This window comes from Sorex araneus, chromosome 3, assembly GCF_027595985.1.
Source record: "Sorex araneus isolate mSorAra2 chromosome 3, mSorAra2.pri, whole genome shotgun sequence".
NCBI classification, from domain to species: domain Eukaryota; kingdom Metazoa; phylum Chordata; class Mammalia; order Eulipotyphla; family Soricidae; genus Sorex; species Sorex araneus.
Genome location: NC_073304.1, coordinates 220,153,673 through 220,181,135, shown reverse-complemented (window position 1 = coordinate 220,181,135; position 27,463 = coordinate 220,153,673). Strand labels below are relative to the sequence as shown.

Here is a 27,463-nt window from a genome sequence, read left to right as displayed (position 1 = left end):
TGCCATATGCAAGACAAGTGCCTTAACAGCTGTACTACATCTCTGGTCCCAAAATTAATTTTAGTGCAAAAATGATAAGAGTATAGATATAGAAAAATTACATGAAAAAACATGAGCTCTAGCTTCAAAATACTTTCTAGTTTTAGAGTTAAAAATCTTTAAAATAGCCATAGCTTTGAGTCTGGAGCGATAGCACAGCGGGTAGGGCGTTTGCCTTGTACGCGGCCGACTCGGGTTGGAATCCCAGCATCCCATATGGTCCACTGAGCACCGCCAGGAGTAATTCCTGAGTGAAGAGCCAAGAGTAACCCCTGTGCATCGCTGGGTGTGACCCAAAAAGAAAAAAAAAAATAGCCATAGCTTCATTTCTTCTCTTAAGTTGTATTACATATGTTTTCATAATTACATTTTAAGTGCCCTATTACTTTTGTGTACTTTCAGCTGCTTGTGAGTTTTCTGAGGACATTACAGATATTGAACAACATCAACCTAGTAATAAAGATTTGACCACCACCGAGAAGCATGCAACTGAGAAGGATACAGAGAAGTATCAGAGTATTTCTGTTTCAAGCTTGCACGTGGAGCCATGTGGCACAGATAATCGTGCCAGCTCATTACAGCCTGAGAACAGCAGTTTATTACTCACTGAAGACAGAATGTATGTAGAAAAGGCTGAATGTTGTCATAAAAGCAAACAGCCTAGCTTAGCAAAGAGCCAACAGAACAGATGGACTGAAAGTAAGGAAAAATATGATAGGCAGACTTCCAGTGCAGAGAAGAAGGTAGATCTGAGTGCTGATCCCCTATCTGGGAGAAAACAACCTAATAAGCAGGAATTGCCATGCTCTGGCAGCTCTAGAGATTCCCAAGAGATGACTTGGATAACTCAGAACAGTAGCATACAAAAAGTTAATGATTGGTTTTCCAGAAGTGATGATGTATTATCTTCTGATGATTTCCATGATGCAGGGTTGGAATCAAATACTGAAGTAGCTGAAATAATAGAAATTTCCAGTACAGCAGATGAATTTTCTGGTTCTTCAGAGCAAATAGACTTAACGGCCAGTGAAAGTAGAAGAACCCTCTCCAAACCAGTAGAGAGTAATATTGAAGATAAAATATTTGGGAAAACCTATCGGAGGAAAACAAGCTTCCCTAACTTAAACCGCATAACGGAAGATGTAATACTAGGATCATCTATCCTAGAGCCTCATATAGCACCAGAGCAACCCTTCACAAACAAATTAAAACGTAAAAGAAGCATGACATCAAGCCTTTGTCCTGAAGATTTTATCAAGAAAGGAGATTTGGCAGTTGTTCAAAAGACTCCTGAAAAGGTAATCGAGAAGAGTGACCAAACTGATCAAAATGGCCAAGTGATGAATATTACTACTAATGGTGAGAGTGAAACAAAAATTGATTATGCCCAAAAAGGGAAAAATACTAACCCAACAGAGTCATCAGAAAAAGAAAGTGCTTTCAGACATAAAGGTGAATGTATAAGTAGCAGTATAAGCAATATGGAACTAGAATTAAATATTCACAGTTCTAAAACATCTAAGAAGAATAGACTAAGGAGGAAGTCCTCCAGCAGGCATATTCATGCACTTGAACTGGTAGTCAGTAAAAATCCAAGTCCACATAATCATATGGAACTGCAGATTGATAGTTGTTCGAGCGGTGAAGAGGTAAAGGAAAAAAATTTTGATCAAATTCCAGTCAGGCACAGTAAAAAGCCTCAACTCACAGAAGACAAAGAATTATCAACTGGAACCATCAACAGCAATGAACAAAATGAGCAAATAAATACAAGAATTTCTGGTGATATTTTTTCAGAACTAAATTTAGTAAATGACTGTTCAAGAGCTAATAAACTTCAAGAGTTTGTCAATCCTAGCCCTCAAAAAGAACTAGAAGAAAACATAGGAACAATTCAAGAGTCCAATCATCCCAAAGATCTGAGATTAAGTCGAGGAAAAGGTTTGCAAATTGAAAGATATGTTGAAAATACTGGTATTTCATTGGCACCTGATACCGATTATGGTAGTCAGGATAGTATCTCATTACTGGAGACTGACACCCTGGAGAAGCCCAAAACAGTACTAGATCAACAGATTGAAAACCCAAAGAAACTTACCCGTGGTTGTACTAAAGATTGTAGAAATGACACAGAGGACTCTAAAGGTCAGCTGAAATATGAAGATAACCACACTGTGGAGGCAAGTGTAGAAGAGAGTGAACTTGATACACAGTATTTACATAATACCTTCAAGGCTTCAAACCGTCACTCATTTTCCCTACTTTCAAACCCAGGAAACTCAGGACGGGAATGTTCAACAGTCTTTGCCCACTCTGGGTCCTTAAGGAAACAAAGTCCAAAAGGTACACTGGGCTGTGAACAAAAAGAAGAAAGTTGTGGACCAGAAGAATCTAAAATAAAGCATTTGCAGCCAATACATACAACTCTAAGCTTTCCTGGGACTTGTCCAAAAAGTAGTCCTGGTGATTATGCCAAATGTAGCATAAAAGGAGTCTCTAGATTTTGTAATTCATCTGAGTTTAGAGGCAGTGAAGCTGAACTCACCCATCTAAATTTAAATTTACAAAATCCACAAGTACCATCATTTTCTCCCAATAGGTCATCTGTTAAAACTCTCTGTAAGAAAAACTTGCCAGAGGAAATGTTTGAGGACTGTTCACCTTCATCCGAAAAAGCAATGGGAAATGGGAGCATTATTCAAAATACAGTGAGCACAATTAGCCAAAATAATAGAGAAAATGCTTGTAAAGAAGTCAGCTCAAGCACTATCAATGAAGTAGGTTTTAGTACCAATGAAATAGGATCTAGTGTTAATGAAATAGGTTCCAGTGGTGAAAATGTGAAAGCTGAACTTGGTGGAAACAGAGGACATAAGTTAAATACAATTCTCAGATCAGTTCTTATGCAGCCTGAAGTCAATAACCTAAGTCTTCCTGTAGGCAGTTGTACACATCCTGAAATAAAGAGACAACTAGAAAATGAGGGAGTTGTTCAGGCTGTTACAACAGATTTTTCTCCATGTCTAGTTTCAGACAATCCGGAAGACTTAATGGGTAGTAATGCTTCATCTTGTTCTGAGACTCCTGATGACCTGGTAAATGATGATGAAATCAAAGAAATAAGCTTTGCTGAAAGTGATATTAAGGAACAGTCTGCTGTTTTTGGTAAAAGTGTCCAGAAAAGAGAATTCAAAAGGAGGCCTAACCCTTTAGATGATACAGATTTGGCTCAGACTCACCGGAGACAATCCAGGAAATTAGAGTCCTCCGAAGAAGACATGACTAGTGAGGATGAAGAGCTTCCCTGCTTTCAACACTTACTATTTGGTAATGCAGCCAATAAACCTCAGTCCTCCAGGGATAATTCAGCTGTCTCAGAGAATTCATCTAAGAAAACAGAGGAGAACTTAGAGTCATTGAAAAATAATTTATCTGATGGCAGCAACCAGGTTACATCAAAGGCATTCCAGGAATATCACCATAGCAAGGAACCAAAATTTTCTAGTAGTTTATTTTCTTCCCAGCATAGTGCATTAGAAGAGTTGACTGCTAATACAAACACATCCGATCCTTTTTTGATGTTGGATCCTCCCTCCAAAGTGAGATATCACTCTAAAAACCAAGAAGTTCTGAATGACGAGTTCATATCAGATGATGAAGAAATGGAAACTGGCCTGGAAGAGGATAATCAAGAAGAGCAGGATTCAAACTTAGGTATTAGAATTTGTGTGTGTGTGTGTGTGTGTGTGTGTCCCAGTTTATAGATCGCATCAGTTGAGCTCATTGCTTTACATTTATATGGCGCCCTAAGTTTGATTCCCAGCACTACAGAAAGAAAAAAACAAAAAGACAAAAAAATGGGCTTAATATCTTTTGGGGAGCACATTTTTATGAGTTTCCAAGTACAATTAGAGTAACTGCTTCTTAGGCATTAAACATGGGTTTATTCCTAACCAGCTGGAATATTTTCTCTATTTGAATTGAGATTCAATGCCCTGAATGTTGGTGGATATGATCAAGGCTTTCATGGTTAGGATTTCTAAGAAAATATCACTGATTGTCCCAAAAAAGAGAATAATCATTTGGTGTGGCATGAAAGTAAAATTTATTGTGTCACTGGGAAGTAACAGACAAATAGAGCAAGCTGAGGTATTTGCTGTTTGTTTTTACATCTGAATCTCTTATTTAAGGTAAAGCAGTCTCTGGGTATGTGAGTGAAACAAGTTTCTCTGAAGACTCTTCAGAGCTGTCCTCTCAGAGTGCTATTTTAACCACTCAGGTAAAAAACATGTGTTGGATATGTGTGTGTAATGTCCTACATATTCAGTGGGATAAGTTCCTCCTTAGATTTACTATACCAGTCTTTCCCAAAGAGGGGTATATTCCCTCTGAGTATGGTGGGGGTCACTGTTGGGGGGAGGAGGGCACTAGAATAATCCAAGGGGACCTTGGGTGCAGTTGTTTGGTAGTAAGCACTTTAAGCTAGATTTCCAGAGTCACTGTCACTCATCTCATTGCTCATCGATTTGCTCGAGCGGGCACCAGTAACATCTCCATTGTGAGACTTGTTACTGGTTTGTTTTTTGGGTTTTTTTTTTTTTTTTTTGGCATATCAAATACGCCATGGGTAGCTTGCCGAACTCTCCGAGACGGGTGGAGGAATTGAACCCTGGTTAGCTGCTTTCAAGACAAACGCCCTACCCTCTGTGCTATCGCTCCAGCCCAGATTTCCACAGTAATCCTGAATAATTTTTTTGGTCTGTTTTTGGGCCACACCTGGCAGTGCTCAGGGCTTACTCCTGGCTCTGTGCCTGAGCATGTCTCAGTGATCCTGAGGATCACTCTTGGTGGTGCTCAGGGAACTATATGTGGTGTTAGGAATTAAACCCAGGTTGGCTGCCTGCAAGACAGTTGTCCTACACACTGTATACCTCTCTGGCCCTTGAATGATTTTTTTTCTTATTATTGGGGGGGGTGGGGACACTTGGTACTGCTCGGTGACTTTGTTCTGGAGTCACACCCAGTGATGCAGAGGGATTATACCTGGCTCTGCACTCAGAATTACTCCTGGTTGTGCTTGGGGGACCATATGGGATGCCGGGAATCAAACCCGGGTCAGTCGCGTGAAAAGCAAACGCCCTACCTGCTGTGCTATCGCTCCAACTCCTCGGTGACTGTTTTTGTCTATGACCCCTGGTGGTGCTAGGGGAGGGTACTATATGTTGTGCAGGGTATTCAAATAGGGGTCAGCTACATGCAACCAAGCACCCTTACCTCATACTCTCCATCCCTAGTATGAAAGATTTTAATAGCAAAGCATTTTCAGTGACAACTTCTTTTTTTTTTTTTTTTTTTTTTTTTACTTTTTGGGTCACACCTGGCAATGCACACTTGGCACTGCTCGGTGACTTTGTTTTGGAGTTACACCCAGTGATTCAGAGGTATTATACCTGGCTCTGCACTCAGGAGTTACTCCTGGTGGTGCGCAGGGGACCATATGGGATGCTGGGAATCGAACCTGGGTCGGCTGCGTGCAAGGCAAATGCCCTACCCACTGCTATCGCTCCAGCCCCTTCAGAGACAGCTTTTAAAACTGACTTCCTCATAGAATCTGGTTCTATTTGTATCCTAATTTCTGTTTTATAGAGGTTGCACCAAAATTTTCCCAAGTACTCCTTTTTAAAAAATTCAGGCATCTGAGATTGGTGCGATAAATTTGCCTTGCATGCAGCTGACCCAGATTGTATTCCTGGCACCCTGTATGTTCCCCCAAACACTGCCAGGAGTAATTTCCTGAGTCCAAATCCAGGAGTAACCCCTGAACATTACTGCGTATGGCCCAAAAAAGAAAAAAAAAATTTTCAGGCATTTCAGCTTATTCAGAATAGCAATGATTGTTGGTGGTAATATTTGAGTGTTCAGTAACTGGCTATGTAGTAAGCAGTTTGCTTACCTCCTTTGAAAATTAATATGCACATAAAATGGAGGTGGCTGACTACCTTAAATCATCCTGTTGTGACTGCTTTTTCTCATACCTTTTTTCTCATACATTTTTTGATATATCTTTGACAGATAGTAAATGGCTTTTTTGGTTGTGTTTGTTTTGGGAGCCACACTCAGTGATGCTGGGGGCTTAGCTCTGTACTCAGATCACTCCTGGTGGTGCTTGGGGGACCAAGTAGAGTGCCAGGATTGAATTCTAGTCAACCACGTGCAAAGCAAATTGCCCTACCCTCTGCACTGTCTCTGTCTCCCTCCCTGATCTTTTTTAAGTTTATTGGGAGATCAGGAAGGCCAACAACAAAGGTAAAGGCATAAAGAATACAAAGAGGTATGAAATACAGAGAAAATACAATATTATCCTTTGTGACTGGACAGGGAGGCATATGAGTGGTATTGGGGCAAAATGGTAGATACAAAGGTAAAACCGATCCTTTGAGTGTTAAAGAATTTGATCTTTATCTTGAGAAAACTAGAGAGTAGTAATAGTGTTCTGGCAAAATTTTCTTTTTTTTTTTTTTTAATTTTTTTTTTTTTTTTTTGCTTTTTGGGTCACACCCGGCAATGCACAGGGGTCATTCCTGGCTCATGCACTCAGGAATTACCCCTGGCGGTGCTCAGGGGACCATATGGGGTGCTGGGATTTGAACCCGGGTCGGCCGCGTGCAAGGCAAATGCCTTACCTGCTGTGCTATCACTCCAGCCCCTGGCAAAATTTTCTAAGCAGCGGTATACTACAAAGGTTCTTGTGGGTGAAAGACTAGACATTCAGGGAACTTTCACATAACATAGCTGTGTTAAAACAAGAGATCAGGGGCTGGTACAGAAGTATAGTGAATAGGGCATTTGCCTTGCACACTGCTGGTCCAGGTTCAATCCCTGGCAGCCCATATTGTCCCCTGAATACTTTTAGGAGTAGTTTTGGTTTTTTGTTTTTCAGGAGGAGTTCTTGGGTGCAGAGCCAGGAGTATGCTTGGGCACTACCAGGTGTGGCCCCAAAACAAAAAGATAAAGAAGAGCCAATAAATATAAAATTTTCCAAAAAAAAAAGTACACTACCAGGGCTGGAGTGATAGTATACTGGGTAGGCTGCCTTGCATGCAACCTACCAGGGTTCAATCCCCGGCGCCCTATATGGTCCCCCAAGCACCGCCAGGAGTAACCCCTGAGCATTACTGGGTATGACCAAAACAAACCAAAAAAAAAAGAGCACTGCATCCTCTAATAAGCTTCATAACACCTGGGCTAAGAGTGCTACTCTTGCCAAACACACCCAAAGGTTCAAGTACCACAGCCAAGTCTGTGATGCCTCATTATCACAGCAGCAACAAAGGGGCAAGGAATAATTGCAATCAAGACCACTTGATAACCTATTTGGTTTTATTTTCTCAAAGGTATTTGACCAATCGTCAACAGGGGAGTTTTCCTAAATGATAAAAGTTATTCCTTTGGAGATATCCAAAATAAAGTTGTTAACTAAAATTTTCCAATTGCATTTTTGCTTTTTGGGCCACACCTGGCGGTGCTCAGGGCTTACTCCTCAATCTGCACTCAGGGATCACTCCTTGGCAAGACTTGGGGCACCAAAGTGCTGGAGATCAAACCCAGATTGGCCGCTTGCAAGGCCAAGTCTTCTACCTGCTGTGCTATCTCCTCCTCCCCCTTGACTGGGGTTTGATTGGCGTCACAGCTACTCACAAACACCACAAGGTGGCAACAGCGCTGCTGCAGAGGTTAGCAGCAAAGCCGACTCAGGGCAGCAGTAGAAGTCTTCGTGTTTTCTGGTCATAAATTCTGAAAACTATGAAATCACTGTAGCAGAAGAAGGTCAATGACTTGTTTTTAGTAGAGAGAACAAAATTACTTTCAAGATCAGAAGAAACAGAAGGTGAAATAATCTATTTCCCCATGGTTTGCTGACAACCATTGATATTTCTTGTGAAAGGGATAAAAATAAGGCCTGTTTTAAAGAGCTCCTCATGTACCAATTCTTTTATTATCAAAAATCTTAGAGGAGCAGGAGAGGTAGTACTGCAGTCACAGTACTTGCTGTGCATGTGGCTGATCCCGGTTCAGTCTCTGGCAACCTAAGACCCATTAGAAGTGATCCCATGGGCCGGAGCGATAGTACAGTGGGTAGGGCGTTTGCCTTGCATGCAGCAGACCCAGGTTTGATCCCCGGCATCCCATATGGTGTCCCCCAGCACCGCTAGTAGTAATTTCTGAGTGCAAAGCCAGGAGTAACCCCTGAGCATCGCTGGGTGTGACCCAAAAACCAAAAAAAAGAGAAGTGATCCCTGAGTGTGGAACCAGGAGTAAATCCTAAGCACTGCACAAAACCTTCAGCTTAGCAGACTTCTTGAAATGGAGTAATTATCACCGGAAGCCCAGTAAGTTAGAAGAGTTCATTGTTTTGAATTGGAAACAGTAAGTGTCCTAATAGGCTTACACAAAGCTTTTTCTATTGGATCGTTCCCCCTCCTGGGTTCTTACCCATGGTATTCTCTAGTACCCTGATGCCTTCTAGAATAGCTGGACTGTGGGGCTATAGAGATAGTATGGGGGGAGGTGGGTTAGATACTTGCCTTGCATCCAGCTGACGGTTTGAAACCCAGCATCACACATGGTCCCCCTAACAGTTCTAAGACTGCTTCCTGGTCACAGAGCCAGGAGTAAGCCCTGTGTCCAGCTGAGTTTGGCCCCAAAACTAAAGAAACAACCAAAAAACAATATTTGGACCAGGGTGGCTATATTCCCTGCACTAGGACAGTATAATAACTGAAAATTTTCCAAAGTTCCACAATACCAAATATTTGAAACAGATGTATAAAAGTTTAACAGAATAATTTTAAGTCAACTAATTTTAAATATCGAAAGTATTAGATACCTTGATTATTTTTCATTCACTAGCTTTAAAATAACGAGTTTCAAATCAATATGAGAGTTTGGAGATTGTCTTTTCCTTCAACTTCATCCTGAAATAATTTCATGGGCATTAATTGTATGAATATGGTTGGATTAAAAGGTATTCAGCCAGAACTCAATTCCATACTAGGTGATTTCAATTTCCATGTTTAAATTAATTGGTGTGATATATTTTGCTTCTGCCAGGTTTCTAAGAGTGAATCTTTTTTATTTTTTTTTTGCAGCAGAAGGATACCATGCAAGATAACCTGATAAAGCTCCGGAAGGAAATGGCCCAACTAGAAGCTGTGTTGGAGCAACATGGAAACCAACCTTCTCGCTGCTCCTCTCCCATAGCTGATCCTTATTCCCCTGAGGATCTGCTAAATCCAGAACAAAACACATCAGACAAAGGTTTGTAATACTGACTAAATGTAAACAAAATTCTTCCCCTTTTTTAACTTCTAAGTCTTGGAAAGTATAAACCTAACTTTTTTTATTGATATAACATTGGTTTACCACCTTCAACATTATGTGACATTTACTTAGTATATATTTACTACCTCACTTGTTAAGTGTTTGTTTTGGGGCCACACCCAGTGATGCTCAGGACTTAGTCTTAGAAGTGCTGGGAATCATCTGGCCATAGAAGACCATGTTCAAGGCAATCACCTTATCCCTGTACTATCCCTCTGGTCCAGCGACTTGTGGCTAATTTCAGATCCTTGATTTGAGCCCTGCTCAGAAATAATATGCTATTGAGAGGGGCACAAGATAGTCATTCAGTTTCACTGAGTCACCTACAATGAAGAGATGTCATAGAGAGCTCATAGGAAAGCTAAGTATAGTGGGAAGGTTTTGTAATAAATTGCTCCGTGTGGGGGAGGGGGCCTCAGGTCACACTTGGCAATGCTCAGGGATTACTCCTGGCTCTGCACTCAGAAATCTCTCCTAACAGGGCTTTGGGAACTATATGAGATTCTGGGGATTGAACCCAGGTCAGTCATATGCAAGGCAAGTGACCTGCCTGCTGAACTATCTCTATGGTCCTACATTACTTCATTACTTTAAAAAATTTTATGGAGTGAAAAAGATAATAGAGGTAAAGCACTTGCCTTGCACATGCCCAACCCAGGTTTAATCCCTGACTTCCCATATAGTACTCGAGTAATGTCAGGAGTAATTCCTGAGTGCAGAGCCAGAAGAAACCCCTGAGCATTGCCGAGTGTGACCCAAAAACTTACAGGAAAACATTCAGACACAACACTGGTGTCAGTTCACTAAGTCGTGGAGGTGTTGGTTGGTTGGTTGGTTGTTTGGTTGGTTGGTTGGTTTTGTAGTTTTTTGCGGGCGTGGGATTTGAACCTAACCCAGCAGTGTTTGGGGGTAGTCCCAGCTTCTATGCCAGGGGTTGCTACTGTTTTTCTCAAGAGATCAGGCAATCCCATGGGTCAACCATCTAAGGAGGGAGATTCTGTACTTTCTAACAACTCCACTTTGATGCACAAAAATACCCAGTTATGTGCAGTCAGGTACGTTATACCTGTGTAGGCTATCAGTAAGACCAGTAAAAAGGAAGTAGTAATAACAAAGCATGTGGCACTGTTGCAAACTAATTTTCAAAAGAAGTGAGTATTGAGCCAAAGGACAGAGGTTACAGCACCTGCCTTGCATTTGGCTTGGGACTGTGATAATGGTTTGAATTCCACTGCCACGTATGGTCCTCTGAGCACTCAGGAGTGGCCCCAAAAAAGAAAAAGTCAGTACTTAGCTGACAAATAGTGTTACATAAATGAAGAAAAATGAGATAGGGGTTAAAATTTTGGGGCCAGAACGATAGTCTGGCAGGTAGGACGATAGTATGGCAGGTAGGACGCTTGCTTGACGTGGCCAATCCAGGTTTAATCCCTGGCATCCCATATAGTCCCTGAGTGTCAACAGTAGTCAGCCCTGAGCACCACCGCGGATGGCCCAAAAAAAACAAAACAAACTCAGATATGTCTTCTTGGGAGATACTGGCTTTACGAGCAAGCCTCTCCTTCCCTTTATTTTGTTTTTGTGATGATGGGATTACATACACACTTGATTATGGTGCTGGCTGGGAATCAGGCATCTGGTTGCAGTGCTTTTTATACATACTTGCTGGGAAGAGCACTCCTTTTTTTTTTTTTTTTTTTTTGCTTTTTGGGTCACACCTGGCAATGCACAGGGGTTACTCCTGGCTCTGCACTCAGGAATTACCCCTGGCCATACTCACGGGACCATATGGGATGCTGGGATTTGAACCCGGGTCGGCCGCGTGCAAGGCAAACGCTCTACCCGCTGTGCTATCTCTCCAGCCCCGGGAAGAGCACTCCTTAGTTGCATTCTGGTTGTAGTGCTTACTGGGGGTTACTTCACACATGGTCACAGGGTCACACTTTTAGTTGTACTTGCACACACCAGGCTACAGTAGGCCAAAGAACTCTTTCAGCCCTGAAGGTCCCAAACTCTGAATCACTGCAGCTGCTGAGTGTATCTAGGTAGAACCAGGGATCCAGCTTGAAGCCTTAAACTTGCAAGATGGGCACCTTTGCCACTGAGCGGTCCATGAGCCAGAATTACAGTATTTTTATGTTCAGGGAGAAACAGTAGCTTCTACATGAGAGGCTAAGAATTCTGTTGCTATGGCAGTGGTTCAAAATGTATTTCCTTAAATGCTTGCTTTGTTACTGTATCTTCATTTAGTTTATTTCCCAGATAATGAAGCCCAAAGTTTCTTCTCAGTACAGTTGCATTCTTTGGGGGTGCTTTCACTATAAAAACAGACTAGACTTTCAGTTTTAAGGCGCAAGATATGAACTGTTACTGTCTGAATTTGTATGTAAATTTACTATCTTTGGGAGAATGTATGTGTTCATTTTTTCCTGAAAATATATAGACAAAATGTTTCTTTGTGGCTTTGTTGTGGGTACCAATTTAATACCAACTCAAGACTTTTTCCCTATTTAATTAGTGTTAGTCTTACTAAAGTTCGAGCAAGGTTATTTTGGTGATGGGGGTGGCCTCCCAAGCAGTGTTCAGGGGGTCACAAGACCACCCCATTAGATTATCCAGTTTCTTCTTTTTTTTTCCCCCCAGGGGAAAAAAGGATGAAGGGATGCTAGGGATCGAACCCTGGTCGGCCTTGTGCAAGCAAACATCCTACCTGTTGTACTGTTGCTCTGGCCCAACTGTAAGTTTCTTAGCCCCGAAAAAAGGAATATTATTTACTTTCATGTATACTAATAACTTGGGGCTGGAAGAAAGCAGTGCTTGGGGGACTCTCCCAGTGATTCTCAACTGATTAGGCAAGCAGTTCAATGCTGGGGCTTCAAGATTCAATACTGCTCTGACCCTACAGTGCCAGAGATTACCCGGGCCACTCTGGAGGAGCTCTGGGACCTCTAGGGATGGGCCTTGTCAGGTTCGGAGGATTATGTGGTCCCAGAAATCAAACCAGGTTGTTCATACTCCAGACATGCACCTTAACCCCTGTACTCCCCAGTCTAATTTCTTTTTAAAAATAAACCTTTTAACTTTCCCTCTTAAGTCTGTGTTCTCTCTTGAACATGCATTTCCACTCTCCCCTCACATCTAAGTAAGTTTCATTTAGTAAGAACTTTTTGTGTGAATTTTTTTTTTCTTTTTGGGTCACACCTGGCAATGCACAGGGGTTACTCCTGGCTCTGCACTCAGGAATCACCCCTGGCGGTGCTCAGGGGACCATATGGAATGCTGGGAATCGAACCCGGGTCGGCCTCGTGTAAGGCAAACGCCTTACCCGCTGTGCTACCACTCCGGCCCCTAAATTTTTTTTAATTTAACATTTTTTTATTATTTTGAAATAATTTTAGAAGTAATTTTTAGAAGAGTGGTAATGTTAATGTAGAATGTTACAGGAACTCTCCTCCTAGCCTAATTTCAGTTTCCCCTTAGGTTGTCATCTTAGATTATTATGGAACTTTTATGAGAACTAAGAAAGCAGTGTTTGTATATTACTAGTTATGAGTGAAATTCATTTTATTTGTATCTTACCAGTTTTTTGTTCTTGTTTTTGATCCACACCCAGCAGTGCTCTGGGCTTACTCAGGGATCAATCCTGACAGGCCTAGGACCCAATGGAGTTCCACGGATCAAACATGCGAGGCAAGCACACTTACCACTGTACTATCACTCCCGCCCTGGGGGGTTATTTATTTATTTGCTTTTTGGGTCACTCCTGGGTCTGCATTCAAGAATGACTCCTGGCAGTGCTCAGGGATGCTGGGAATCGAACCCGGGTCAGCTGCCCACCCAGGTCAGCCACCCACGTGCAAGGCAAATGCCCTACCCACTGTACTATTGCTCCAGTCCCTCGGAGGTTATTTATTAAGGATTTCTCTAGAGATTCTAAATTTGCTGGGATGGGTGGCTTATGCTATTTATAAAGCTGAATTTCATTATAGGTTTTATATTCTATTATTTTATTGATAGTTTGTCATTTTTTGTTTTTGGCCACATCAGTCACTTCTGGGGGCTACTTTCTGCTCAGTGCTTGGAAGTCACTCCAGCAGTGCTCAGGGGACAATCAGTGCTAAGGATCAAATCAAGGCCTCCAGCATATAAAGCTTACACTCAGCCTATAATACATCTCTCCAGCTTCCCTGCTTTGTCATTTCTTTCCCTTTTTTTTGCCGGGGGCGGGGATTTGTTTGGGGGCCCCCACACCCAGCAATGCTCAGAGCTTACTCCCGGCTCTGCACTCAAGAATCACTTCTGCCAGTGCTTGGGGATGCCTGGGGCCTCCCCCAACGCCACCCAAAAAATGGGAAGTGGGGTTCCAAGGTTACCTTATTTTCTTCATAGCTTGAGCCCCATTGAAATGAAAAGAGGAACCTAATATGCTAAATGTTGAGGTGATAGAAACACTTTTTAGGGGCTGGAGCGATAGCACAGTGGGTAGGGCATTTGCCTTGCACGCAGCCAACCAGGTTCGATTCCCAGCATCCCACATGGTCCCCCGAGCACCGCCAGGAGTAATTCCTGAGTGCAGAGCCAGGAGTAACCCCTGTGCATCACCGGGTGTGACCCAAAAAGAAAAAAAGAAGCACTTCTTAATATTTATGTTTGTGTTTAAGGCTTCCCTCTTTCCCTTCCCCTCCTGCCCCCCTTGTTTTTGTTTATTTTGGGGGGTTACACCTGGCTGTGCTCGGGATATACTCCGGCTCTGTACTCAGGTATCATTCCTGGCAGGCTCAAAGGGATCAGTGTGATAGTACAGCAGTTGGGGTGCTTACTTTGCTCTTGATTGACCCAGGTTCATTATCCGGCACCCACTATGGTTCCCAAATACTGCCAGGAGTAATTTCTGAGTGCAGAGTCAGGAGTAACCCCCAAGCTTCGCCAGGTGTGGCTCAAAAAAAACCAACAAAAGGTGGTCGTGTGTGGGGAGGGATAAGCATCTATTTTTGGGAAAAGCCAGGGAAATGTACCAACAGGCTGGAGTACATGTTTTGCATGCCAGACTCCCAGTTTGATCCCCAAAGCAGTATGGTTTCTGGAAAATCAAACCAGTGTCAGGCCAGGAGCCACCCCAACCCCCATTACTTCTGGGTATAGCAAAACAAACATATTGTTGGTTTATAGCTTGATCCTGCTTATTTTCCAGCAGCTGGTATCTTCAGACGGTCTTCTTGTGTTCCTAGATACCATAGTTTCCAGAAAAAATAAGCACAAAGGAAAGAATAAATAATGCATTTAAGGATTAGCTCCGGAAATCAATGATTATTTCCCCAGACTACACAATGTCGGCTTTCAAAATTTAATGCAGCTCTTTGTTTAAATTTTTCTACCACAATTTATGGATTTTAGTTTTTTTAATAAAAGCTCAAAATAAATTTTAGTCATCAGGACTTTGGTTTTTGGGCTACACCTGGCTGTTCTCAGTGTTACTCCTGTTTCTGTGCTCAGGGGTCATTCTTGGTGAGCTTAGAGGACCATATGTGGTGCCAGGGATCCATTCTGGGTCAGCCATATGCAAGGCATGCATTTGACTTGCTCTGACCCAGAGCTTTTTTTTTTTTCAATACTGCCAAGGACCAAACCCAATCATCTTTAACATACAAGGCAAGTGCTTTATCATTAACATGCCTGATACCATCATGGACTTTTTTGGGGGGCGGAGTAGGCTCAGTCATGTGCACGCCATGAACCTTCCCTGCTGTACTATCTCTCTGCCCCCAGAAATTTATATCTTTGCTTTTCAATATTTCTGTCTCTTCCTGGGACAGAGGGGCACAGCATTGCATTTGGAGGAAACTTTTTTTGTTGGTTGGGTTATTTGGATTTTTGGGGTCACACATGGCAATGCTCAGGGACAACTCCTGGCTCTACACTCAAGAGTCACTCAGCGGTGCTTGGGGGACATATGTGGTGCTGAGAATTAAACCTGGCTTGGCGGCATGCAAGGCAAGCATCCTGCCCACTATACTATATCTCCAGCCCCTCATTTGGAAAAACTAATATATAGGATGTACTGGGGCTGGAGAGATAGTACAGTGGGTAGGGCCCTTGCCTTGTTTCTTTATCATTCAGGCCAACACATATGGAGGTTTGGGATATAAGAGCTCGTGCCTATGCTGTGTAGAGATCTGGGTGAAATCCTGGCTGTTGAATGCTTCCCATCACCAACACCTGGTAGGTTGGGATCCCCAAGCTCCGCTACGAATGAATCTCACGCTAATTGCATGTACAGGGGCCTGAGAAATAGTACGACAGGTAGGACACTTGCAAGTGATCAATGTTGATGTACCCCATATGGTCCCCCAAGTTCCTGAACACCACCGTGTGTACTCCCCCCAAAAAAGACAAAATTTTGACGCCCAAAAAAGAATTATATTTAAGTTTGTGAGTTTTTTTAGCCTTGTCTCAACTGAGTGCCTTTACTCACTCTTTGGTTTTTTGGGCCACCTGGTGGTGCTTGGAGAACCATATGGGATGCCAGGGATAGAATCCGGTCAGCCATGTGTAAGGCAAGCACCCCACCCACTGAACTATCTCTCAAGCCCTTTATCCACTTTTCAATATGTTCTTTTATTCCCATTATTATTATTTTTATTTCCATTCGGTCCTATATCACATGTGTTAGTGAAACTCTGTCTGAAGGCTAAGGCAATTTTTCAAAGGGCTGGGGTGCATGTAGGTTTGATCCCTGGCACCATATGTTCCCCAAACACCACCAGGAGCAACCCTTAAGCACTCACTGCCAGTTGTAGACCAAAAACAAACCAGAAAATTGTATCTGATCTACTCATTTAAAAACCAGTTTGATTGTTACAGATTGTTGCTTTTGAAAAAATCAATATCCTTACTTGAATTATCACCATCAGGACAAAGCAGTAAAATAGATTTTTTTTCCCCATTCTATTTAAAGCAATATTAACTTCAGCAAAATGTTGTGAGTGTCCTACAAGACAGAATACAGAAAGCCTTTCTACTGAGAAGTTTCAAGTATCTCTGAAAATTTCCACTGGTGAAAATAAGAAGCCAGGAATGGAAAGGTAAAATGTAATCGTGGGCTGGAGACGTGGGCTGGTCAGGCAATTGGCTGGCATGTAACAACCCTAGTTCCTTCCCCCTGCAACTCAGTATGGTCCCTACGCACTACTATTGGGGGTCACTCCTGAACACATCCAGCAATAGCTTCTGAGCATCACCTGTATGGCTCCCTATGCCCTCCTTCCCCACCTCCAAATAAAAAGAAAAGAAGAAAAATTGTTGACTTAGGGTATAGCTCAAAGGTAAAAGCACATATCTCACATGTGCTTTATCCCCCAAAGTGCAAGATGAAACAATAAATGTTAAGTTGTGTATCTAATGACACCTTTACTTATATTCAACTCCTTTTTTTTTTCTTTTTGGGTCACACCCAGTGATGTTCAGGGGTTACTCCTGGCTGTGAGCTCAGGAATTTCTCCTGGTGGTGCTTGGGGGACCATATGGGATGCCAGAGGTTGAACCTGGGTCAACCATGTGCAAGGCAAATGCCCTCCCCACTGTACTATTGCTCTGGGCCTATATTCCACTCTTATTGTTACTTTTTCTCCTATCATACTTTCTGTATTTGTACACAGACATTTATAATCTCTCATTGCTCTAGGGCACTCCTTTCATTGAATTGTGTGTAGACTTTCTATACCCATACAAGGCATAAACCAGTGTACGAGAAATGTATGGGAGATCTCAGTCTTCTGAAGGACAGAATAAAAATACAGAAATGAAGCCTAAGTGTAAACCTATAGGCTGATTGATGGTACAAATGCTCTCCAAAGCAGCATTTGCCCTGATTGAAGTTTTTGCCTTGCTAGGAAATTAAACAATGGATTTGCCAGGAAACATTATCTTTCAGTCTCCTTCTTGGGACTGGAGAGATAGTACAGGAGATAAGGCCTTGCATTCCTCAGACCCCAGTTTGAATCCCTGCCACCATGAATGGTTCCCTAAGAACTACTGGGGTAACTCCTGAGGTGCCAGGGATGTGTTGCTGAGATCAAATCTGGACCTTCTTGTACATACCAGGCATATCCCTCTACCACCTGAACTGTCTCCCTATCTCCTTCTTCCTTTTTTTTTTTTTTTTTTTTGATCATACCTGGCAATGTACAAGGGTCACTCCTGGTTCTGCACTCAGGAATTACCCCTGGTGGTGCTCAGGGGACCATATGGGATGCTGGGAATCGAACCCGGGTCGGCCTCGTGCAAGACAAATGCACTACCCACTGTGCTATCGCTCCAGCCGCCCCCCCCCCCGTTTTTTTTTTTCTTTTTGGGTCACACCCAGCAATGCACAGGGGTCACTCCTGGCTCATGCACTCAGGAATTACTCCTGGTGGTGCTCGGGCGGGGGGGCCATATGGGATGCTGGGATTCAAACCCGGGTTGGCCGAGTGCAAGGCAAACGCCCTACCCGCTATGCTATCACTCCAGCCCCTCCAGCCCCCCTTCTTTTTTTTTTTTTTTAAAATAAGTTCTGTGGTCCAGCCACACTGCACATCCACCCCATTTTGGGACCACAGAAGGCAGTACTCCTTAGAGACCATATTCACTGCTGAGTATCAAACCTGGGTCAGCTTCATGCAAAGCAAGCAGGCACTTAGACCCCTGTATCATCACTGATTTTTTTTTTTTTTTAGAATGATTCTAGATACTGAAAAGGCAGAAAATAGGGATGGTTCTACAAATTTTGCTAAAATTAGGTAGAATAAGTGTAGAGATGTCAACATTAATCTTTTTGTTTTCTTGAGAGATCTTATTCAACACATTCATATTCATATAACTCAAGTGGAATACCATAGAATTTGAGTGAGTGGCAGTAAATAATTTGATGAAATTTGCTGACATGCTTTTAAAAAGCTAGGAGACATACTGCCTCAGATGAGCCCCTACGGGGAGATGTTACACGTCAGCCATGACAAGTTATGAGACAGTTTGAAGCCTGGCTCCTGGGCCATCATTGTGTTTTGTCTTTCCCAATCTCTCCGACAGATGTTTCCCTTATTCTTTGACTGACCAGGAAGTCTGATCAATTCTTTCACAGACTATGGTGATGGTTGTTTTATTTTGTTTTATGTTTTCCCCTCCCTTTTTCTAGGTCTTCCCCTTTTAAATCCCAGTTATTAGCTAATAGGTCATACACGCATGGGCCCTCAAGGAACCAGAACAGAAATTGCACATCTCAAAAGGAGCTCATTAAGATTGATGACATGAAGGAGCAACAGCTGACAAAGTCTTGGGACCAGAATTTAATGGAGCAGTCTAATTTGCCAAGACAAGATCTAGGTAATATTTCAATTGCTATGATGTAGAAAACATCTTATTTTGAATCTTACCTAAAGATACTCTGGTTAATCAGGTTTTCAACGCACAAGCCTATCATGAATGCATTAAAAATTGCTTGAATGTTCATCGTAGTTTACTTAAAATTATTGCAATTATTATATCTGTATTGGCTTGTTGTTTTGGGGCCACACCCTACTGCTCTGGACTTGTGCTCAGGGGACCAATGTACTCAGAATCAAACCTGTATCTTCAGATCCTGGCAAAACATGCGCGTCAGCCCATTGAGCTATCTCTCTGGACTCCATACCAGTCTTTATTTTCATAAAATACCTACACATTTCTAAAACTATAATTATTAACTAAGATTTTAAACATATTAAGTCCAGGTCTGCTGCATGCAAGACAAGAGCCTTACTACTAAAATTTTAGAATTCCAGGGCTGGAGCAGTAGCACAGTGAGTAAGGCATTTGCCTTGCATGCAGCAGACCCGGGCTGGATTCCCAGCATCTCATATAGTCCCCCGAGCACCACCAGGGTAATTCCTGAGTGCATAAGCCAGGAGTAACCCCTGTGCATTGCCAGGTGTAACCCAAAAAGAAAAAAAAAATTTTTTTTTTAGAGTTCATACTCTACACCACTCATGTACCAAGAAAAGGTAGAAGATAGGAATGGATTGTAAAGTAGAAGGCAGCTGATCTCATCTCAATAAAAAAATACATGTGTGTATGTTAGTACACAGGGCTCAGCCTGTAACAACATATTAGTAATCTCTTAATACACGAGCATAATGGCTCCTGGGTGAGCAACAATCTTCACATGATTTCTTCTAAGGAAACTTTTGGGTCATTTTTAGTAGGTTATTCATAACAGGCAATATAAAATATATTACTCAGGACCTGCTTTGGGATTAGGTTTGGGTGGTGGTGGGAAAATTTGAAGTAATGGTGGTGGGATTGGTGTTTGAATATTCAATGTAACAAATTATTGTGCACCTTAAAAAATAATAAAATTAAATGTTAAAAAAAAAATGAGAGAGCCTTACCACTGTATTGTCTCTCTGGCCCCACCCATTTTCCTCTCAGTTTTTTTTCTTTTTTAATTCATGTCAGAAACTAGACTTGTAATTTAGGCTTCATTGTCATGTGGATTAAATTTATACCTACCCCCATTTCTTTCAGAGGGAACCCCTTACCTAAAATCTGGAATCAGCCTCTTCTCTGATCACCCTGAGTCTGATCCTTCAGAAGCTGGCATTCCAGTACCAGCTCATATTTGCAGCTTGCCAGCTTCAACTTCTGCATTGAAATCACCCCAAGGTCAAGTTGCAGAATCTGCCAAGACTCTGACTGATGCTCATACTATTAATACTGCTGGGTACCACTCAAAGGAAGAAACTAAAAGCGGGAAGGACCCAGAAGTGATATCTTCAACAAACAGAGACAACAAAAAAATATCTATGGTGGCTTCAGGCTTGACCCCAAAAGAATTTGTAAGTGTGTCCTGATGTATCTCCCTAATGACTGGGACTTTCTTGATATATTCCAGAGAGTTTTGAATAGGCACGATCAATGAATAGCCCATGAGGGGAAATTTAATTCTAGAAAAGCATGATTTTATACAGCTCTATACTATCACTTTAGCCCCCATACAACATCTTTTTCCTACTTTAGTTTACAGGTAAAGTAGATGATCACTTGTTAGTAAGTTTACAACAAGTAATTTAATTTGCTAAATTCAGATGAATAAATTTGCCAACAATGTGAATTAAATCCAAACTGTTTCCAAGAATACTACCAGATAGTGACATTTCTTTTAGTGTGTGTCTTTATCCTAGCTAGAAGGTGGGGGAGATTATACCCAGCAGTGCTCAGTAGTTAGTCCTGGCTCTGCACTTGGGAATCACTCCTGGCAGCTTCAGGGGACCACATGGGATGCCTGGTAATGATTAAGCCCAAATTGGCAGCACGCAAGGCAAGTGCCCTAGTCGTATTTATCTCTGACGCCTATCCTAGTTTTTAATACTTATCCTATAGCCTACTCTGTCAACACCTCTCTAAACAGGTAAGTGGAATATTTCTTTAAACCTGTAATTAGAGGACCAGAGAGATAGTATATCAAGTAGGGAGGGCTCTTTCCTTGCATGTGGCTGACCTAGGTTCACTCCCCAACACTATATTTGGTACCCCAACCACACCAGGATTAAGCCCTGAGCACAGCAAGGTGTGACCCAAAAACAAAACAAAAACGGTAATTAGATACCACCAGATTGTAAAATGGAATTCATATTAGGTGCCATTAATCATAATCAGAGATGATTCAGTCATTATGTCCCTCTCAGTGTACCCTTTGTAGGATTAGAACCATTTCCTTTTTTTTTTTCCTTTTTTTTGCTTTTTGGGTCACACCCAGCAATGCTCAGGGGTTACTCCTGGCTCTGAGCTCAGGAATTACTCCTGGCAGTGCTTGGGGGACCACATGGGATGCCAGGGATTGAACCTGGTCGGCTTCATGCAAGGCAAACGCCCTACCTGCTGTACTATCACTCCGGCCCAGCAGGATCATTTCTTATCCTAACTTTTATAGGTAGCAGCTCAAGATAATGTATTTCAAGTCTTGTGGGGGGAGGGGTTCGGTATTGCAGAAACTACTGGCAGTGCTCAGGGGATCATACAGGATGCTTGGGATCGAACTCTGATTGGCCTCGTACTATCCACCTCTCCATACTGTCTCTCTGGCCCCTAATGCTTAAAATGCCAAGTAAGTTGTATCTACCCCAGTAGATACAAAGAATAAATTATCAACAGTGATACTAGAATTCTCATCTCACAACCACAAGCTATACCAGTTATTTGCTTTGAGAATCTATATTATGTATATTGCTCTTGATCATTTACCTACATACCTAGAGTTAACATTTATTTTTGAAAAATAGTGAGTTCAGCTTTTCAAAGAAGGCTGAAATAATTTAATCTTTCTTGCCAAGGGCAGTACTGAGGTACAGATTAGACTATAAGTGGCTTGGGTACATGTTGTCTTTAAACAAGCTAAGAAGAAAAGTTTTTAGCTCTATTCAGACTTGCTGAAGTGTGGTAAATTTATTATGAAAGCTGCTGACTGTATTGCACATGATTAATTCTGAAGCTCATATTAAGATGATCTTTTTCAGCAGTTGTTCCTCTAACTGAATACAGTTTCAAGGCTGGGATTCAGCAATTAATCAGTTCAGAATTGCTAATGATCCTGGCAGAGGGCAGCAGCAAATGGGGGAGGATGTCATTAGCTTCTCTAGCCTTCCTTTTTCAGAGTCTGTATGGCAGGGCGAAGTAAGACAGCATGAAAGAGAGATGACCTGACCTCAGTTGGAATATTGTGTAGCACATAAATACTGGTGTGGGTGGCAATGGCTAGTAGTGATATGCCCTGGTAAACAAAGTTATTTACCAAACTGTAGCTGCTAATTATGTCAACTGTCCCTATAATGAATGTAGTTCATTTCTTTTACTGACTATTGATTTTTTTTTTTTTGGTTGATAATAGCTAGGAGACTCTAGTTTTTGGGAGAAGAATGGAGCTTTCTTCCGTTCTTTTTAAGAGAAATTGGTAGTTTTTGCACTGACCTTTAGAAGAATCTTGACTGTAACAGAGGGTTGAACCTTGGTTTTAAGCCACATGTTTGTAGCATAACTTTTTCTACCAACTAGTTACCTCTTGGTTTATAAAGAATAGGATGATAAATTATATAGACTGTCAGTATGCAAAGAAATAGTCTTTGAGAATCAGATGATACATGTTACTGTAGGGTAAATTGATAGTATTTTGAATCCTTGCTTGTAATTTCACATCTGATAGTCTGAACTATCTCAGAATTTGATTTTCTAATGTGTACATCGTTTTTATTATTTATTTGAAGTCTTTAGGCACGTAAGAATAAAAAGGATGTTGCTTTTCTAAGAAAAATAGAGACTTCTAGGGCCAGAGTGATAGCATAGCGGGTAGGGCGTTTGCCTTGCACGCGGCCGACCTGGGTTCGATCCCCGGCATCCCATATGGTCCCCCAAGTACCGCCAGGAGTAATTCCTGAGTGCAAAGCCAGGAGTAACCCCTGAGCATCGCTGGGTATGACCCAAAAAGCAAAAAAAAAAAAATAGAGACTTCTAAGCTAGTATAACTAATACTCCAAGCTGCAGACTAGAGATTATTTATTAAAATGAAGTCTTTGGTTTGATTTCAGATGCTTGTGCGTAAGTTTGCCAGAAAACACCACCTCTCTTTAACTAATGTCATTACCGAAGAGACTACTCATGTCATTATGAAAACAGGTATTTCAAAAACCTTTACAGAATGTGTTGCATAAAACCTCATGGTGTTTTGTTTGTTTGTTTTGGACTTGGGGCCACGCCCTGCTGTGCTTAGAGTACCATACAATCAACCCAGGGCTCCTGCCTGTAAAGCAGGCATTTCAGCCCCTTGGGCCATTTCCCCAGGCCCCTGTTCCTTTAGCATATTATGGATGATAAACTTCCAGTAGTAATTCAGTTTTCATCTTATGGAAAATAAGCTTTGCCACCTTCTGACCTTTTCTTTCGGGTTACCCTTTGGAGAGTGGTGAGTCAGAACAAAGAGCTGCTTCTTTTCTACTCTGGGTTGTGCTGTGAAAGGCTTTCTGGTAAGGAGAAACCCAAATTCTAGCCCAAGAAGTGTGCCCCAGAGGGAAAAGAGTAAAAACAAGTCTTCACTCAGACTTGACTAACCTGTGACGATGGAGACCTCCAGGAGTTTGAACTTTAAGCTAACATTAACTAAAAAAATACCTTTACAGGGCTGGAGCAGTAGCACAGCGGGTAGGGCGTTTGCCTTGCACGCAGCCGACCCAAGTTTGATTCCCAGCACCCCATATGGTCCCCAAGCCTTGCCAGGAGTAATTCCTGAGTGCATAAGCCAGGAGTAACCCCTGTGCATCGCTGGGTATGACCCAAAATGAAAAATAAAAATCTTAATTAAAAAATATATTTTTACAGAGGGCTGGAGCAATAGCACAGCGGTAGGGCGTTCGCCTTTCATGCCACCGACCTGTGTTCGATTTCTCCGCCCCTCTCGGAGAGCCCAGCAAGCTACCGAGAGTATCGCGCCTGCACGTCAGAGCCTGGCAAGCTACCCGTAGTGTATTGGATATGCCAAAAACAGTAACAATAAGTCTCTCAATGAGAGACGTTACTGGTGCCCGCTGGAACAAATCTGATGAGCAACGGGATGACAGTGACAGTGATCTTTACAGAAGTATCTGATGAGGATGGGGAAAAGGTAATCCAGAAGTGTCATTTGAGGGGCCAGAGAGACAGTATGGTGACTAGGTGTTTCATTTGCCTTGCACGTGGCCAACCTGCTTCTATCCCCACCACCACATATGGTCCTCTAAGCACCACCAAGTATGATCTCTGAGTAAAGCGCCAGGAGTAAGCCCTGAGCACCACTGGGTATGGCCCAAACAACAAAACAAAAAAAGAAGACTATTTTCCTGTTGCTCAGGGAAATTAGGAGATTAGGATTCCTCAAACATATAGCCTGGGAGTAAAAATTTATCACTTTAATTTTTTAAATTTAGGCTTTCAGCAACACTGGGTTTTTTTTTGTTTTTTGTTTTTTGTTTTTTTTTTTGGTTTGTTGTTTTTTTTTTTTTGGCGGGGGGGTCATACCCGGCGATGCACAGTGGTTACTCCTGGCTCATGCACTCAAGAATTACTCCTGGCAGTGCTCAGGGGACCACATAGGATTCTGGGAATCGAACCCGGGTTGGCCGCGTGCAAGGCAAACACCTTAGCTGCTGTGCTATTGCTCCAGCCCCTTTTTGGTTTGTTTTTGTTTCTGTTTCTGTTTTTGGTTTTTCTTTTTGGGTCACACCCGGCGATGCACAGGGGTTACTCTTGGCTCTGCACTCAGGAATTACCCCTGACGGTGCTCAGGAGACCATATGGGATGCTGGGAATTGAACCCAGGTTGGCTGCATGCAAGGCAAAACCCCTACCCGCTGTGCTATTGCTCCAGCCCCTTTTGGTTTGTTTTAGTTGTTGTTTTTCAGTTTACTGCTGTCCACTAAATAGACCTTCACTGTCCACCTGCATTAGTGCTACTGAAATCAGGACTACTAAAAGTTTTTCTTATTTTATGTTGGGGCCACACTTAGCAGTAGTGGGAACTACTCCTGGCCCCGTGCTGGGGATCATTCCCTTTGGTGCTCTGGGTACCATGAGGTCCCTGGGTTGAATCTGAGCTTCCTTCCTGCAAAATAGTCCTCCATCCCTGCTTTAGATTTGTGTCCCCCTTTTTTATTGAATGGTGAGATACATAGTTACAAAGTGGTTCTTGGTTAGGTTTCAGTCAGTGTTCCTACATCCAACCCTTTACCATTGTACATTTCCCACCACCACTGTCCCTAGGTTCCCTCCCACCACCCATTCCCTAGCCTGCCTCTATGGCAGGTATCACTCTTTGTCTCTCTTATGCACGTGCTCTCTTCCCCTCTCTCTGCCCCTCCCCTCTCTCTTTCTCTGTCTCTCTCCACCCCTTTCTCTTCATCCCTCCCTCCCGAACCCCCCCCCATTGTGGTTTGCAGTAGAGGTACTGGAAGGTTTTCTCTCTATCATGTATATCACTTTACCTCCCTACAGCACTCAGTTCTTGTCCAGAGTGAGCATTTCCATCTGTCATTGTCATAGTGGTCCCTTTTCTGTCCTAACTTCATTCCCTGACTTGTGGCAAGTTTCCATAGATTGTTTTGTTTGGGGGGGCCACATTTGGCAGTAGTCAGGGCTTCTCTGATCAGGGATCACTCCTGGCAGTGCTTGGGGGAACCATATGGGTTGTCATGGTTTAACACAGGTTGGCCACATGCAAGGCAAACTACCTACCCCTGTACTATCTCTGACTCTGCTTAGCTTCTTATGACAGCACTTCCTCATTTTTATTTTCAACTTTTACTAATCCTTCAGATATTTTTCGTTCTATAGATGCTGAATTTGTGTGTGAACGGACACTGAAATATTTTCTGGGAATTGCAGGAGGAAAATGGATAGTTAGCTATTTTTGTAAGTACAATATAATTTCCTCCTCCCTTTAACACCTCAGGATTACATTTCTACACCTAACATTTTAACACCTAGGTTTCTGTTGATACTGAATCTGAATTACTGAAAGATCCTTAATGGTAACACTAACAAGCTTTAATCTTAAATGCATATCTCTTTGTTCAGATAAGCTGCTGGTGTGCAGAAATGGATTTCTTTTTGTAATTAATAGAACCTAATCTGTTCCCAGCCACATTAGCATATAGACTAGGAGTTTTATTTAATAGGCAGAAATCCTTGTGCAACAATCACTTGTTTAAGCATCAGCTGAAGTCTGGAAGGAACTCTCTACCTTATTAAGGAGCTGTGGTTTTTGGGTTTTTTGTTGTTGTTGTTTCTTTTTGGGTCACACCCAGAGATGCTCAGGGGTTACTCCTGGTGGTACTGACGCAATCATATGGGATACTGGGGATTGAACCCCAGTTGGCCACATACAAGGCAAATGCCCTATTGCTGTACTATCGCTCTGGCTCTAGAGTGGTGGTTTTATAGAAAGAATTCTTCTTAGTGTCATTCATGTTGTGCTTTTATGTGAATGAAGCCATCTACTTTTGTTTTTATTTAGTTTTTGGTTTTGGGGCCATACCCAGCAGTCATCAGAGTTTACGCCTGTCTCTGTGCTCAGAGATCATTCCTGGTGTGGTTAAGGTAATCATATGGGGTGTCTGGGATTGAATCTGGCTCAGCCACAGGCAAGGCAAATTTCGTAACTGCTATACTATATCCAGCCCCTACTCTGTTTTCTTGCGGGGGGGTTAGGGGCTTCACCCAGCAGTGCTCAGGGTTTACTCCTGGCTTTGTGCTCAGGGATTACTCCTGGCAGGGCTTGGAGGACCATATAGGGTATTGGGGATCAAATATGGGTTGGTTGTATGCAAGGCAAATGCCCTACCAGTGTTTTTTAAGTATAAATGAAACACTAGAGATCAAATCCTTGTCAGTTACATGCATGACAAGCCCATAGGGTCCCCCTACCCTGCCAGGAAGAAGCCCTGGGCACTGCAGAGTGTAACACCCCCCCCCCACCAGCAACCCAACAGCAACAACAAAAGCATATTTGGGCTGAAGAGACATTATAGGAGTTCAGGCACTTGCCTTACATGCAGCCACCCTGCTTTGATTCCCAGAACCACGTGAGCTCCCACACACAGCCAGGTGTGGCCCAGAAAGAAATAAGCATGTCTGAGTCCAAAGATAATTAATTCAGTAATAGTACTGAGTTTGACCCCTGGTACTGCATGTACCCACCACCACTACAGGGAATGCTGTCTATTTTAAATAAAAGAAGCATGTTTTTCTGCTCCATGTGACCTCTTTTTTCTCTAATCTCCCTAGGGGTGACAAAGTCTATTAAAGAAAGAAAGATACTGGATGAGGTAGGTACTTGGTGCCAATGAGTCACATACTTATTCAGTTTCTCTGCTTCCTTTCTTACACCACTTACACCACTTTCTACAGGTTTTCCATCAAGAGCTAGACAATCAAATCAGGAAAATTTGTTTTTACTTTTTGTTCTAAGTTTCCATTGAAATAATCCTTTGGTCAGAGGACAGAACGGAAT

At 42.4% G+C, this 27,463-nt stretch overlaps 1 protein-coding gene across 1 annotated transcript in view; it reads left to right on the top strand.

The window, feature by feature from the left end:
- Positions 1-27,463, top strand: part of BRCA1 (BRCA1 DNA repair associated) — a 61,416-nt gene that overhangs the window by 21,645 nt on the left and 12,308 nt on the right. The window contains exons 10-14 of the mRNA XM_055133209.1: positions 442-555; positions 4,230-4,318; positions 9,189-9,357; positions 25,786-25,863; positions 27,238-27,278. Of these exons, the coding sequence (XP_054989184.1) occupies positions 442-555; positions 4,230-4,318; positions 9,189-9,357; positions 25,786-25,863; positions 27,238-27,278 (491 nt within the window). The remainder of the gene's footprint in view (positions 1-441; positions 556-4,229; positions 4,319-9,188; positions 9,358-25,785; positions 25,864-27,237; positions 27,279-27,463) is intronic.